Source organism: Tamandua tetradactyla, chromosome 20 (genome assembly GCF_023851605.1).
Source record: "Tamandua tetradactyla isolate mTamTet1 chromosome 20, mTamTet1.pri, whole genome shotgun sequence".
NCBI classification, from domain to species: Eukaryota; Metazoa; Chordata; class Mammalia; order Pilosa; family Myrmecophagidae; genus Tamandua; species Tamandua tetradactyla.
Window position 1 is genome coordinate 58,973,383 of NC_135346.1, and position 16,735 is coordinate 58,990,117.

General features: G+C 38.5%; 1 protein-coding gene and 1 pseudogene across 17 annotated transcripts in view; both read left to right on the forward strand.

Moving 5' to 3' along the window:
* Positions 1-16,735, forward strand: part of NSD1 (nuclear receptor binding SET domain protein 1) — a 240,700-nt gene that overhangs the window by 195,538 nt on the left and 28,427 nt on the right. For all 17 annotated transcript variants that reach the window (XM_077137739.1, XM_077137747.1, XM_077137741.1 and 14 more), the window contains 3 exons: positions 638-794; positions 2,221-2,426; positions 10,644-10,756. In XM_077137739.1, coding sequence (XP_076993854.1) covers positions 638-794; positions 2,221-2,426; positions 10,644-10,756 — 476 coding nt within the window. The remainder of the gene's footprint in view (positions 1-637; positions 795-2,220; positions 2,427-10,643; positions 10,757-16,735) is intronic.
* Positions 2,437-10,634, forward strand: LOC143664181 (60 kDa heat shock protein, mitochondrial pseudogene; annotated as a pseudogene).

Sequence of the window (16,735 nt, forward strand, 5' to 3'; positions counted from 1 at the left end):
CAACACAACTATCTGGCTGGAACCTGCAGAATGATCCTGAAGAGTTAATGTAAAAAAGGGAGAAGGAACTTACCTTATGTTGACACTATTCATGTGTCAGACACTACTAGGTAATTTATGAGCTAGTTTAGTCTTCAGACAGATTGTGATTATTGTTCACTGTAGAAAAGACCTTACATCAGGAAATTGTAGCTCAGCAAGGCAAGGTAATTTCCCAAAGCCCTGCCATCTTAGAGCTGTAATTCAAACTTAAATCTGACATAAATTAAAGCTTGTGCCCTTTATACTGTGGTCATTATGGGTCATTGGTAGTCTATTTAGTGTGTTATCTTTTAGGGAAAGGGAAGAAAATGTGTGTGTGTAAATATACATGTGATTTTTATAAGCTTAATCTTATAAATGAGATCTTCTGATCTCATTCCACTAACCTAATTTTGCCAATATAGTCTCATGTTTATTATCTATAGGGTTTCAGGATATTGGAGAGGTAATACTCATAGAAAAGTCTTTCTGGATAACTAATTAAATTACTAAGCCCTTGGCCAGTAGATATATAATTGGTTAGGAGCTGAGCAAAAACTGTTGGAGCTGAGTTCCTGTATGCAGCCTCGTGGTTATGGTTTTTTGATTCCCATAGGAGGCAGCCTTCTGTGCTGTGATTCTTGCCCTGCTGCTTTTCATCGTGAATGCCTGAACATTGATATCCCTGAAGGAAACTGGTATTGCAATGATTGTAAAGCAGGCAAAAAGCCACACTACAGGGAAATTGTTTGGGTAAAAGTTGGACGATACAGGTGAGTAGCTGTAATGGAGAATGGCACTCATTCGTTTTATCATCCTCTCTTTCTTGGGATCTCCTGAGTACAGTGCTTAACTTTTTAAAACCATCTTCCTTATTTGGCAAGGTCCCCCTTAGCCGGATTTAATTTTTCCTTATAAAAGGAAAACTAACTTTTTGGTTTGCAAGTATAGAATAATGCACATTGACTGTAGAAAGTACATTAACAAAACCAAATTACCCATAATCCCACAAAACTAGGAATATGCATTGTTAACATTTTGGCATATTCCAGTTAGACACATACCAATACACCCCTAACCCCCAAAATAATCGACCTCATAGTTTATATCCAATTTTTGTATCTTCCTTTTTCTTTTTAAGCTTATTTTTGTTGAGTATGGAATACGCAAGTATATATGTGACATGCATAATTGTAAAGAATAACATAAGAAACCCGTGTGTATATACCTCCCAGTTAAAGAAATAGAGCACTGTTGGTTCTTTTCAAATGCCCTTTGTGCCCCTGCCTGAATCTATTGTCTTCTATCTCCAAGAGGTAATCGCTATACTGCATTTTGTGCTTATCGTTCCTTTGCCTTGTTCTATAGGTTAACTACATGTATAATATTATGTTCTGCCTGCTTTAGAACTGTATATTAAGGAATTATTATTCATTTCTTTTTCTGCAACTTGCTTTTTTCATTCCCTATTATATCACTCTTACATCCCTGTGAGGCATTGCACTTGGTGCTGTGCTCTAGATTATTCCTAATTGACTGCCCTACGGTGGTTCCTTATACATTCACAGTGTTGTTTATCCATTCTCCTAGCCCCAGTGGAGTTGTGACCTTTTATCTTCTTCCTAATGACTGTGCACGTTTTATAAATCTTTCATGATATATTTGCTCAAGAGCTTTTCTAGAGTGAAAAAGAGTAAATAGCTAGGTTTTCCTAAAGTGGCTGTGGTAATTTACCTGATTTTCCTTTTGACATTTCTTGATGTCATTTCCCCATGCTACTAATAGTTTCTGAAAGTTTCATATTTTTAAAAGCCAAATTGTGTTTTATTTTACAGTGTACCATGGTTACCTTGATCTTTCCCTTAATGTTGTGCTTATAGATTGCTTCCAGGTATTCATCCTTAGAGATAATGCTTCAGTGAACATTATGACCATAAATCTTTGTATCTCTATTTTCTTTAGTAAATTCCATGAAGTAGAATAACCAAAACAAATGGAGTGTGCACATGTATGCATGTGCTTGCTTGCAGCCATTTATAGACTTTTGTCACTTTTGTGCTCTAGTTAGATTGTTAAGACTGCCCTAGGTTGGAATTTAACATGGACAAACATTGCTATTCCTTATTTCTGTTCTAAGATTAGTTTCTTGGTGCTTTTCAGCCTTCTAGAGTTTTTTCCTCCTGTTTTCACTTTTCTCAGGTGGTGGCCAGCTGAGATCTGCCATCCTCGAGCTGTACCATCCAACATCGATAAGATGAGACATGATGTGGGCGAGTTCCCTGTACTCTTCTTTGGGTCTAATGACTACCTGTGGACCCACCAGGCCAGAGTCTTCCCCTACATGGAAGGGGATGTTAGCAGCAAGGATAAAATGGGCAAAGGAGTGGATGGGACTTATAAAAAAGGTAACTTTATTCTTTGTTTCTCAGGCCAGCACAGAAGTACGAGTATCTGCTCTGTATTAAAATTGACATTTGCTCCATTTAACAGCTGTGTTCTGTCCTTTGAAGGCAATGTGTGGATGTAGTTACAGAATTTTACAGGGCAGTTGACCCACATAACTCATTCTGTTTGAGCCTAACCTTTACTAAACTGGAAATTCTTTGTGGGAGGCTTTTTATCTTAGTTCTGTTACTCATCTGTTTAGTCCTCATCAAGGACTAAAGTTTGGGAGTATTTTATAGAATAAACACTTGACTTTGTTAGAAAGGGGTAGCTCTCAAGCAGAACCATGTTTCCCACAAGTAGTTTTTTTTTTTTTTTTTTTAACTTGTTGGGAGAAAATAAAATGTACCGAAAGCAGTGAAGGTCAAAGCATAAATGCTCTGAATCAAAAGAGAGGGTTTTGTAAGTGACCTAGCTGTGAAGGCAGTGAGGAGAGTTAGGGTCATGAGAGTGGTCTCTTGGAGTCAGCAGAAATAGTTTTATTCTTTACCAGCCAACTGGGTCAACTCTGAGCCTCAGTTTTCTCTTACAGTATTATGGGGAAAGGTTGCTTTGGAAATTCAGTGAGGTAACAAAAGTGCACCTGCAGGGTATCTAGTTAATAGCTCATCAGTGGTAATTACCTTTTTCCTTTAGCTGTCCTCTGAATGGAAATACAGGTATCTCTTGCTGTTTGATTATATTTGGGCAATGAGGGATAATTGTATAAGATTTTATCTGTAGGACAGATGAATAGGAATTCTAAGCAGGTGAAAACTTCCTGAATGGGGGATGGGGGTGATGTCCATAAGGAACAAGTTTAACAAAGGTCCCAGTTACCTCGCTTTTATTTCAGTGAGTCCTTACTTACTTGGAGGCCATGTGGTTTCTGATCAGAGACCTGGACTTACCAGCACTAATACTTACTATAAGAACTTGGGTTTTGAGTATTGTTAGCTTCAGCTACCACCAACATCCTGGCCTGCACAGAGGTGGCCACCACTAAGGCAGGGGGAGAAGGTAGAGTGCAGGAAATGTCACAAGTCTAGGTCTGCTGAAGTCCTGGGATTCTGCTGTCCTGGGCCTTAGCCCTGGGCTGGCTAGGTGCCTCTGCCTTCAAGACAGCCATGGTTTTTATGGGGCAATCTGACATAGATACCAGCACCCAAAATGCTTGTTGTTCAGTGATTGTTGTGCAAGAAGTACCTTGGGAGCAGAGCACGATGGTGCCTAAGTGGACTCAGGTGGGCTGCAGTCTGGAAGTCATTGATGCTTCTTTCCTAAATGATGCTTTGAAGAATGAGCCATGATAGTAGTCACTTATGTGTGTCAGGCCCTGTGTTAAATTCAGTTTCTGCTTTGAGTCCTTATGGAAACTCTTTGAGGTAGATATCACTATCCTGATTTTGTGGATAGGGAAACTGAGACACATAAGTCAAATTACTTGCGTTAAGTTTACAGTGCCAGTAAATGATGGAGTAAGCATTCAGCCTCTGATAGTTGTACTCCAGAATCCAAACTCTGAATCTCTGCACTGACTGTGAAGAAGGGAAGATGTTATAAAAAGAGAACAGCATTTGTAAAAGCACCTGTGCTATCATCCAATATGATGAGTTTAAGAACTCCCAAGTAGTTGCTATAGTTTTAGTGCAGGGCTGGGGAACACTGGGCTCTTTGGGCTCTTTGCAGTGAGTTTTGGAAGTCCTGATCTGGAGTAGAGTACTGGGACTATGGGAAGGTGAGTGGCTGAGAATATTGGTGAAGTAGCTGATATGGTGCTGGACAGAGGTGAGGAGACTGTAACAGGGAAGCACCCATGAAGGTGAGGAGGATGAAATGTGTTGGGCAGACATTAAGGAAGAGGGCTAGGCAAGACATGCTGGGTAATTATATGAGGAGAGAAAGGATTTTAGGACAATTTAGAGGATTCCATACAGCACAACCTTGACTAGTCATTGGTTGGGGGAGGGGAAGGAAAGATCAGGAATAGTTTTTAAAGAATTGACAGAGCATGGAAAAGCCATAGGAAAGAACATAGGAAGAGTTGCAGTTCTTATCAGAATTTTTAACCTGGATAAAGAAGAATGAAATAAATTTTGTTTTCAGAATGAGAATCTGAAGATTTTGTTGGACTATTCAGATATAATGCTATCTTTTTTTCAAACTTTTTATTGTACTAACAAATATACAACTCAAAATTTTCCATTTTAACCATGTCCATGTGAACAAATCAGTGATATTAGTTACATTCAGAACTTCAAAAGGGGACTCTGTCCCTCACTCGCCGCTGACGGCCTGCCTCTCCGTCTGCACGCCCAGCCGCTGCCCCACAGAAATGCTTCGATTACCCGCAGTCCTTCGCCAGATAAGGCCAGTGTCCAGGACATTGCTCCTCATCTAACTCGGGCTTATGCCAAAGATGTAAATTTTGGTGCAGATGCCCGAGCCTTAATGCTTCAAGGTGTTTTAGCCGATGCTGTAGCCGTTACTATGGGGCCACAGAGAAGAACAGTGATTATTGAACAGAGTTGGGGAAGTCCCAGAGTAACAAAAGATGGTGTGACCGTTGCAAAGTCAATTGACTTGAAGGATAAATACAAAAATATTGGTGCTAAACTTGTTCAAGATGTCGCCAGTAACACAAATGAAGAGGCTGGGAATGGTACCACCACTGCTGGTGTACTGTTACGCTCTATTGCCAAGGAGGGCTTTGAGAAGATTAGCAAAGGTGCTAATCCAGTGGAAATCAGGAGAGGTGTGATGTTAGCTGTTGATTCTGTAATTGCTGAACTGAAAAAGCAGTCAAAACCTGTGACAACCCCTGAAGAAATTGCTCAGGTTGCCACGATTTCTGCAAACGGAGACAAGGAAATTGGTAACATCATTTCTGATGCAATGAGAAAGGTTGGAAGAAAGGGTGTCATCACAGTAAAGGATGGAAACATTGAATGATGAATTAGAAATTATTGAAGGCATGAAGTTTGATCGGGGTTATATTTCTCCATACTTTATTAATACATCAAAAGGTCAGAAATGTGAATTCCAGGATGCCTATGTCCTGTTGAGTGAAAAGAAAATTTCTAGTGTCCAGTCCATTGTACCTGCTCTTGAAATAGCCAGTGCTTACCTTAAGCCTTTGGTCATAATTGCTGAAGATGTGGATGGAGAGCTCTAAGTACTCTTGTTTTGAATAGGCTGAAAGTTGGTCTTCAGGTTGTAGCAGTCAAAGCCCCAGGTTTTGGTGATAATAAAAAGAACCAGCTCAAAGACATCTCTGTTGCTACTGGTGGTACAGAGTTTGGAGAAGAGGGGTTCACCCTAAACCTTGAAGATGTTCAGCCTCATGATTTGGGAAAAGTTGGAGAGGTCACAGTAACCAAAGATGATGCCATGCTCTTGAAAGGAAAAGGTGACAAGACTCAAATTGAAAAACGTATTCAAGAAATCATTGAGCAGTTAGATGTCACAACTAGCAAATATGAAAAGGAAAAATTAAATGAACGTCTAGCAGTAGCTGTGCTCAAGGTTGGTGGAACAAGTGATGTGAAAGTGAATGAAAAGAAAGACAAAGAGTTACAGATGCACTCAGTGCTGCACGAACTGCTGCTGAAGAAGGCACTGTTTTTGGGAGGTGGTTGTGCTCTGCTTCGATGCATTCCAGCCTTGGACTCACGAACTCCAAATAATGAAGATCAGAAAATTGGTATAGAAATTATTAAAAGAACACTCAAAAATTCCTGCGATGACCGTTGCTAAGAATGCAGGTGTTGAAGGTTCCTTGATAGTTGAGAAAATCATGCAAAGTTCCTCAGAAATTGGCTATAATGCTATGCTTGGAGATTTTGTGAATATGGTACAAAAAGGAATTATTGATCCAACTAAGGTTGTAAGAACTGCTTTATTGGATGCTACTGGGGTGGCCTCTCTGTTAACTGCAGCAGAAGTTTTAGTCACAGAAATTCCTAAAGAACAGAAGGTCCCTGAAACGGGTGGAATGGGCGGAAAGGGTGGCATGGGAGGTGGCATGTTCTAATTCCTAGAACAGTGCTCTACCGTGATTAATGAACTGTGATGGGAAGCTCAAAGCAGTGTTTCTCACCAATAACTTAGTCATTTGAAGAAAATGGCAGAAGAAAATGACAGAAGAACTGGCTGGCTGATGTAAGAAAATCACTATAACCATCAGTTGCTGGTTTCGGTTGACAATACGTAATGGTTTATTGCAGTCATTGTCCATTCCTACAGATAATTTATTTTGTATTTTTTTTAATAAAAAGACATTTGTACATGCCTGATACCAGGTACAAGAGCCATGTACTTGTGTACTGTTTTCAACTTAAATCACTGAGGCATTTTTACCGATTGTGTTAAAATGAGGATTTTAGTGCTTGGCATCACTAGACGAGAATTTAAGTAGCAACCTTTCTGAGGAGAGAAAGAATAGTTGTGTGTAAAGTAGAAAAATATCCAATTATATGACAAACCTTTGTGTAATTAAAAAATTTGTTTAAAGTTAAAAAAAAAACTTCAAAAGACAAATATTGAATGAATTAACTTATATGAAATACCTGATGGATTTGTTTTAAGGTTTTTTGGGATTTTTAAACTTTTTTTTTTTTGTATAGTATAACATATATACAAAGCAAAGAAATAAAAAAGCAATAGTTTTCAAAGCACTCTTCAACAAGTGGTTAGAGGACAGATCCCAGAGTTAGTCATGGGCTACCATATGATCCTCTCAGAGTTGTCCTTCTGGCTGCTCCAGAATATAGAGGCTATAGGGCTTATACTTTTTGTATCATCACGATTGACTGTTTTTCCTTCTTTTTTGTGAACAATAACATATATACAAAAATGCTATAAATTTGAAAGCACAGCACCACAATTAATTGTAGAACATATTTCAGACTATGACATGAGTTACAATGCCACAATTTTAGGTTTTTACTTCTAGCTACTCTAAAATACTGGAGACTAAAACAGATAATCAGTTTAATGATTCAGCATTCATATTCATCTGTTAAGTCCTGTCTTCTATGTATAATTCCACCATCACCTTTGATCTTTCCATACCTCTCTTTAGAGTTGTTTGGGCTATGGTAAGTCTAAATTTTTAATATTGGAAGGATCTGTCACTAGTACAGTATAGGGAGATGGAACTGTCTGATGTTCTGGAGAAGCTGGGCTAGGTTTCAGGACTTATCTGGACCATCTGGAGGTTGTAGGTTTCTGAAAAGTTACTCTAATGCCTGGAACCCTTGTGGAATCTTATATATTGCCCTAGGTGTTCTTTAGGATTGGCTGGAATGGTCCTGGTTGGGGTTGGCAGGTCGTGATAGGTAGCAAGGTGTTCTAGTTTGCTAGCTGCCTGAATGCAACACACCGGAGATGGGTTGGCTTTCAATGAAAGGGGATTTATTTAGTTAACATATAGTTCTCCAAAGGAAAGGCAGCTAACTTTCAACTGAGGTTCTTTCTTACGTGAGAAGGCACAGGGCGATCTCTGCTGGCCCTCTCTCCAGGCCTCTGGGTTCCAACAACTTTCCCCGGGGTGACTCCTTGCTGCATCTCCAAAGGCCTGGGCTGAGCTGCAAGTGCTGAGATGAGATATGCTGAGCTGCTTTGGCTGTGCTACATTGAGCTCTCTCATTTAAGCACCAGCCAATTAAATCAAGCATCATATTGCAGCAGGCACATCTCCTGGCCAACTGCAGATGTAATCAGCAACAGATGAGGTTCACGTACCATAGACTCATGTCCACAACAATAGAACTAGGCACCTTCACCTGACCAAGGTGACACCTGACTCTGACTACCACACGTCCACCCCTTGTCAACTTGGCAACTACATGCATCACCTTAAACAATATTAAAGTGCAAAAATTCTCTTCTGGCTGTGGACCTGTGAATTTCAAAACAAGTGATCTGGTGCCAATATGCAAAGGAGGAACAGGTTTTCATTTCTATAGGGAGAAATTGAAAGGAACACAGGAGTCGTAAGACCCAAACAGTTCTGAAACCCTGCAGGGCAAGTACCATTGGATTTCAAAGTCTGAAAGTCATTTGTCCTTCAATTTTAGAAAGTGGCAGCCCACCCTTTCCAAGGGCCTATGCAGTGGCCCGCCTCTTTCCAAATCAACCTCGGGGAACATTGAGCAGACCACCTTTTTCTCGGTTCCACTCTCTCCAGGCATCAGGGCCACACCTGGGCCCTCTGCCATTTCTGGGGCACACGCTCAGCCCCTCCATGTGGTGGCAGCCAGGCTCTCCCCAGTCCCCAAGGAGCCGTGCTGTACCTTTTCCAAGGCCTGAGGCGGCACAATTCTTCCACTACAATGAGATGGGAGACACATCCTCTGCCCTCAGGGCAAACTCACCCTCTCCATGTATATGGGTGGGTTCACTCTCCTGGCCCGAGGTTTCTTGGCTTCAGACCCAAACTTCCATGGTTCTCACTCTGCAATTTGTCCGTTCATGTCCCCGTTTGTCTAGATTGGCAGTGGTTTCGTTTACATCAACAGTCTTTTCCAGCACTCTGAGACTTCTCCATCATTTTCTTCACAGTTCCTCCAAAATCTTCCCCTTATCCATCCAAAAAAAACTAGTCCAACATGTCTGGTGTTTGCAAACTGCAGCAGCACCCCACTTCTCTGGTACCAAATTCTGTTCTACTTTGCTTGCTGCCAGAATGCAGCCCACCAAAGATGGACTGACTTTCAATAAAGGGGGATTTATTTAGTTAACTATAGTTCTTCAGAGGAAAGGCAGACACCTGAATTTAACTACCACACAAGGTCTGCCTGAAGCTTGTGTAAGAGCAACCTCCAGAGTAGCCTCTTGACTCTATTTGAACTCTCTCTGCCACTGATACTTTATTAATTACACTTCTTTTCCCCCTTTTGGTCAGGATGAAATTGTTGATCCCATGGTGCTAGGTCTGGACTCATCCCTGGGAGTCTCTCCCACGTCACCAGGGAGACTTTCACTTTCACATGGATGTCATGTCCCACATAGGGGGGTAGGGCAGTGATTTCACTTGCAGAGTTGGGCATAGAGAGACTGAAGCCACATCTGAGCAGCAACAGAGGTCCTCCAGAAGTAACTTCTAGGCATGCTTATAGGGAGTCTAACCTTCTCTGCTACCTACCTAAGTGTCACAAGAGTAAGCCTTGTGATTGAGGGCATGACCTATTGATTTGGGTATCCCTAAAGTTTGACACAGTATCAGGGGATTCCCTGATGGTATGGTTTATTAGTTCCATATTCTTTCTCCCCTCCTTCAGGGACTTTGCCAATACTTTTTGATTATCTGGTTAATATACTGTAGGATGTTTCCAGGCATTACAATAATCTCTATAGGATTAAAGGGACCTCTTTCTCATTCTGTGCTCTCTGTGTTTCACTTGTTCAAATGAGCTATACAGATAGGTTGAATTAGATTACGCACTACAGAAAATTTCAGTTCCAGATCAAATAAACCTTCTTTGGTCTCAAAGAGTATGCGTGGTTCTAAAATATAGACACTGTCGTCCTTACCCCTATGTTCTGAATTACTTTAACCCCAACCTGTTTGGCTTCATTCTTATGTCTAACGCTATCTTTTACACACTTGAAAGTATAGAACATGTATGTGGATTAGATAAGAAGATTTGTGTATTATTAGAGATAATAGTTGATACTTACAGAATGAGTCTTAGGAGAAGAGTGGGACAACTACTGTAGAAGAATAGAAGTACTTCAATTCTATATTTTGTCTCGAGGATCCAGCATGTTACCTGGGGCACCTAGGAAGGAAAATAGAAAAAACCCCCTGAAGGTTCAGGACTGAGAGAATAATTAGGTTTAATGGCAATGACTACCAAGCAATTAAACTCTGGTTGTTGTTGGGAGATAGTATATATGTGCTTTTTCAGGTAATTCAGCTGTTGTTTTATTTCGTTTTGTTTTTTCCTCTGAAGTGAAAGTCTATATTGTGGCATTTAGTAATGTCTTATGTTTTGTCTTAGTGCTATATCTGAATACCCTGTGGACTAAAATCTTCTAGAAAATAGAAGTCATATATTTCTTAGTTTTCACATCGTGTTAGTGGATTTCTAACTAAAATATAGCTTTTCCACAACTTATAAAGGGGAATAAAAGCCAAGGAAAGAGCTCTATCTAGATGTTTTTAAATGGTTTATGTTTTTCTATTTTCTTAGCTCTTCAGGAAGCTGCAGCAAGGTTTGAGGAATTAAAAGCCCAAAAAGAACTAAGACAGCTGCAGGAAGACCGAAAGAATGACAAGAAACCACCACCTTATAAACATATAAAGGTGAGAAAAGCCGTCAGGACACTCCTTTTCCAGGGAGAACATTGTACCATTTGCCCTCTTGCCACTCTTTTAATGATGAAAATTGGGAGGAAGCACAAGCACATTGCTTTTAGGCAGAGGTATTAGCTTAAAAGGTACGAAAAAAGTACCAGAGGATCATTCCTAGCACATTTCATGTTAAAAATCATTTGTATTGATATTGTATTGATTTTTCTATTGCCTTGGAAAGTTTTCTTGTACAAGTAAATTAAGTTCTGTTCATAGTCAATATCTTACAATTTAAAAGAAAACAGAGAGCCATGAACAAAAATGACAAATGGCCCTGAGATATGACACACAAGTCTTTGATATACAAGTCTTCTTCATAATTATTAATACTGAAGATCTCTTAACTAACCAGTATGGCAAGGCTTTCCAAGGACAGGAGAGCTCACGTGAGATGTACATGCTTTATTTATTTATCTTAGTCTAGCTGGTAAAATAGTAACCATTTAGCATCTGGGTACAGTGGTTCTTTTCTGTTTTTTTATATGTTTAAATCATTTTTCATGAATAATTTGCAAATGTTTTAGTAAAGGGAGAAGAGCAAATAAAATTGTATTAGAAATTTTAGTGAGATTTACTAAAACCTCTTTTTAAAAACCTTTTTACACAAAACTTTTAATCAGAGCTGGTGCTCCAGCTTTTGTACAGGCTTCCATATGAAACATGAAAGAGTACTATTAGCAAAATGAAATGGTCCTAGTTTTTGTTGCGAAATATTGTGTGATGACGTCATACGTATTTCCATTTTATCTTTAGAAATACATTGTTTACTCATCGACTTTTGAGTTTCAGAAAACTCATGTGGATGTTGTCATCTGAAGTATTTTTTATATCATGAGATTTTACTTAGAGATTTCACCACAAATTTTTAGAGTCTAGTATGTTTAAGTCTGTCCGAAATATTGTATGGGACATACTTAAACTGAAAAACTACTTGTAGTTTATCTGCAATTCACATTTAACTGGACTGGGGGGTTTTATTTACTAAATCTCCTAGTTCTACTAAAAGCAGACTACAAAGATAGTGTCTCCAATATTTTATAACCTTCTCAAAAGATTATTCAGGGGCGGGCCATGGTGGCTCAGCGGCAAGAATGCTTGCCTGCCATGCCAGAGGACCCGGGTTTGATTCCTGGTGCCTGCCCATGTAAAAAAATAAATAAATAAAAATTAAAAAAAAAAAAAAAAAGATTATTCAGCACTTTGGGCAATGCAATAAATAAAGTATGACCATTTATTTCATTATGACAACGTACCCATATACAATCCCATTATTAATACTATTTTAGACGTTTTAGTATAGTTGGGAATAATTGATGGGTAAGAACGAGTAATAACAAAATAGTAAAATGTAAACACTAAAACCCCATAAATATATCTTAGATTTTTAAAAAAGGTCTAATGGTAATTATGGTAATTACAAAATACAGTGGGATTTTTTTTTAAATTAATTCAGTTTTTCTTTTTGTCCTTTGGAGATGTCTAAAAAATAATAAAAGCTATAAAATATGTATTAATCCTTACAAATAGTTAAACTGCTAAAGAAAAGAAACCCAAAACCTACAATTGGGTCTAATGGACCCTTGTATAAAGAGTTAAATGGGGTTTTTGTGCCTGGAACAATAACACCAAAGTATAGTTGGTCATTAAAGAAAAAGGGAATTACAAGCGCTCCTGTTCACAGTGCCAGGCAGCTGCAGGTGTGGTCTCAGAGTGGCGCGTCAGCCGTCTAGCGCCCAGTTAGTGAGAGCTACTTCCTGTGATGGACTTAATTACTCGAGAGTCCATTTTCTTTCCTCCATCTTTTTTTTTTTTAAACAAAGATATTTATTTAAATACCTTTATTTTCTATACCTTTATTTAAAGGTATAGAAAAGGATCTAGGCAGGGTTTAAGAAATGACAGTACATGGACCTGATCTGGTCTACTACCTGTTCATGTAAAGCCCATGAGCTAAGGATGGTTTTACTTTTTTTTTTTTTTTTTAACAGAGTTGAAGTATAGTGTGGGAATAAAAAGAATATTCCATGGCATGAAGATTATGTGAAATTCACATTTCAGTGTCCATAAATAAAGTTTTGTTGGAACACAGCTAGGCTTATTTGCATAGTTTCTGTTTTTATACTATAATGGCAGAGTTCAGCCCATGCAACAGAGACTTGATGGCCGGCGGAGCCAAAAATTTATCATTTGGCCCTTTACAGAAAAATTTTGCCAATCCCTGATCTAGAGTGAGAGTTCATTTGCTGTTCTTAAAATTGAATGTGCAGTCTTGCTTTATGGAAAACTTAAAACTTGCTTTATGGTTTTAAGTAAGGACTTATTTGAGACTAATCATAGATTAGATCAGATGTCAAGAAAGAATTATAAATTTGCAGAGAGAGAAAGAGTAGGATGAAACTTTTTTGGGACTGGGGAATAGATAAAGATATTTGTTCACCTTGGATGGGAGGTAAATGTTCAGAGCCCTATTTAGGAGCAGTAGTCTTTAATGATTGAGCTCAGTAATTGTCTTCTATCCCCTCTAGAACTTGGCTTCCTCAGTTAGGTTGTGGTTTCCAAATGCATTAATAAGAAGTTTACAGTTTTTACCACTGTTCTGAAGAATCAGGAAGGAGTTCTGGCAGGGAAATTTATTTCCTTTTAAATTGTCATACAGAAATGGATTGATTTTATTTCCACAGACAGCTTATATAATTTATAATGTTAAAGAACAATAAAATGCTAGAAATAAATGTTTGAGAATTTAGAGGATGGGAATTTTTTAAACTAATACAGTGATTTTAGGTGGACTGAAATTAGTAATCTAGAATATTTGATGTGACAGAAAACTGAGGGCCATTAAGAGAAAGGAAGAAAAATAATTTAATTATAGTAGCTAGCATATTTAATAGACTGGTAGATGGTAGTTCTGTACCAGATCCTTTATATATGTTTTTTGTTCTTAAAACATTTGGAAACTAAGTCTTACAAGTAAAGTTAATTTATCAAAATCAACACAATTTCTAGTAAGATGCTTTGAGGCATAGAAACTTGGAACAACCAGCAAGGACTTTCGAAACATCTTTTTTAAAGCTCCAGGAAACAGTTTCTTGGCACTTACCCTATTATTACTACAGAACCATATAACAGGGTGAGTGCCAAAAAAAAGCAACTAAAACTGGTAGGATCTCATGATACCCTGGCTGACCCCTTCCCCTACCCTTCCCAGAATGTCTAGGTTTCAACAAAATGTTACAAAACATGCAAAGAAATAGGAAGTGATAGCCCAGCAAAAGAAAAAATTAAAGAATTAGAAATTATCAGTGAAGAGGACCAGACCTTGGACCATACTGGACAAAAACTTTTTAAAAATTGTCCTAAATAGGGCAGGCCATGGTGACTGAGCAGGCAGAGTGCTCGCCTGCCATGCTGAAGACCCAGGTTCGATACCCAGTGCCGGCCCGTGCAAAAAAAGGTCTTAAATAGTTTCAGAGAGCTAGAGGAAAACATCGGCAAGGAATTTTAAAAATCTGTAAAATGGTAGATTCACACAAAGAGGATATCAGTAGAGAGATGGAAATTATGGAAAGGAACGAAATAGAGCTGAAGGCCATAGTATCAGAAATTCAACTGGAATTTGGAATTGATTAAAGAAAGAACCAGTGAATTTGAAGAGCTCCAAACAGGACAAACCCAAATATATCGATGTGACAGCATATTACAGTGAAATTGTTGAATGCCAAAGGTAAAGAGCAATTTTTTTTTTTAAGCAAGCAGAAAATGTGTTAGATACACATGTAAGAGGACATGCAGGCAGTCTTGCAAAAACAGGTTAGGGAGGCGAGAGGCAATAGGCATTGTGGGGCCATTTGCTTTATTTTTTCAAGAAACAAACAATACGCTTAGAGCAATTTTTGAAAGCACAAAAGAGAAACATGTCATGTACAGGGAGTTTCCATAAGACTTAAGTGCTAGTTTCTTATCACAAAATTGGGGCCTAGATTATGTGTCTTGTATAGCAGAGACATTTAGTCCAGAGCAATAATTGTTATTTCTAGATTTTGAGAGGCTGTAACTATGTATGTGTAACCTGGTATTTAGAGATAAGAACAAAGTCAGCCAGGTCAGGATTAAGGTAATTGAGAATAAAGAGGTAAGGAAGACATTGTCTGTATTTTAGAACTTCACTTGCTCTATGTGACCAAAGGAAGAAAGATTTATTTTGTCCAGAATATAAATTTTCTATAGTACATGATCTAACTCATCCTGTATGGATAGATCATTTAAACAACCAAACACAGGGAGCCCAGAATAAGAGAGGGCCTATAATCCTATATAGTTTAATGTGATACCTTGATACACCCCAGAGTATATTAGGCAGATAATCAAGAAGTACTGGCAAAGTCCCTTGAGGGATGGTAGAAAAATATATATAACTATTAAACTTTACCACTGGGGTAAAGTTTACTACCCTGATATGGTATCAAACATTAGGGACACTCAAATCAATAGGCCTAAGCCCATGATCTTGAAGCTCGATCTTGTGAAACTTATGTATGTAGCAGAGAAGCTTAGCCTACCAATAGGTATGCCTAAGAATTACCTCCAGAGGATCTCTTTTGCTCATATATGGCCTCTCTCTCACAGCCCAACTTTGCAAGTGAAATCCTTACCCTCCCCCCTATGTGGGACATGACATCCAAGGTTGAACATCTCCCTGGAAATGTGAGATATGGCTCCCAGGGATGAACCTGGCCCTGGCACCATGGGATGGACAATGCCTCTTCCAAAGGAGGGAAAATTGTAACAAATAAGGTATCAGTGGCTGAGAGAATTCAAATAGAGTCAAGAGACTACTTGTGTGCAAGCCTCCGTTAGGCATTGCTACCTATCATAATTTGCCAACCCCCAACCAAAACCATTCCTGCCGATCCTAGCGAACAGCTAGAGCTGTATAAGAGATTCTACAAAGGTTCCATGCACAAAGGTTACTTTCCAGAAACCTACAACCTCCAAATGGGTCCCTGGACCAGATAAGTCCTAAAACCTAAGGGGCCAGCCTTTCCAGGACATCACTGTGTTCCATCACCATATCCTCTATTATCCACCATAACCTTTCCAACATGAAAAAGTTAGAATGGGCATAGCCCAAATACCCCTAAAATTGTGGGAGAAAGCTCAAAGGAGATGGTAGCGTTTTACAGAGAAGATAGGGTTTAACAATGAGACTGATTGCTGAATCATTATGTTGATACTTCTTTTAGTCTCTAGTGTCTTGGAGCAGCTAGTAAAATTGTGGAATTGTGACCCATTCCAAACTTTGAAATCTGTTCTACAACTAATTGTTTTAGTGCACTTTAAAATTTATTGCTTTTGTTGTACATATATTTTTTCACAAAAAGGAAAAAAATGTCGATTGTGATAATAAATGCACAGCTATATGATAATATTCTGAATCAGTGATTGTACACTTTGGATGATTACATGGTATGTGAATATATAATGTTTATCAGTAAAAAAAATTTTTTTAAATAATACACAAAAGGTGAGGAAAGTCATCATCAGATAGCTGTGAAGGTTGAAATATCAAAGCTGCATGAAGAAATAAAGATCTCCAGTAAGGCTAACAACATGGGTATAATGCCACTATTATATTTTTGAGTTTGTAACTACACTTTTTACATCAAGGTCTGAAAGGCAGGTGCAAAAAAATGTAATGAGGAATCAGTGGTTTTGGTCTCTTAATGTTTAAAATCTAATTTTTGCCAAGAGCTACATAAAGGTTGGGGAGGGACAAAAGGTTATCAAACTATCATTTGTGTATGCTACTGTAGTTGTTAGTATCAAAGCAAACAAGATTGTTACAGATTTAGGATGTTAAATTTAAGCCGGATGGTAACTAAAGTGGAAATTTCAGAGAATAAGCAAGTTCATAGAAACAAGAGATAGAAA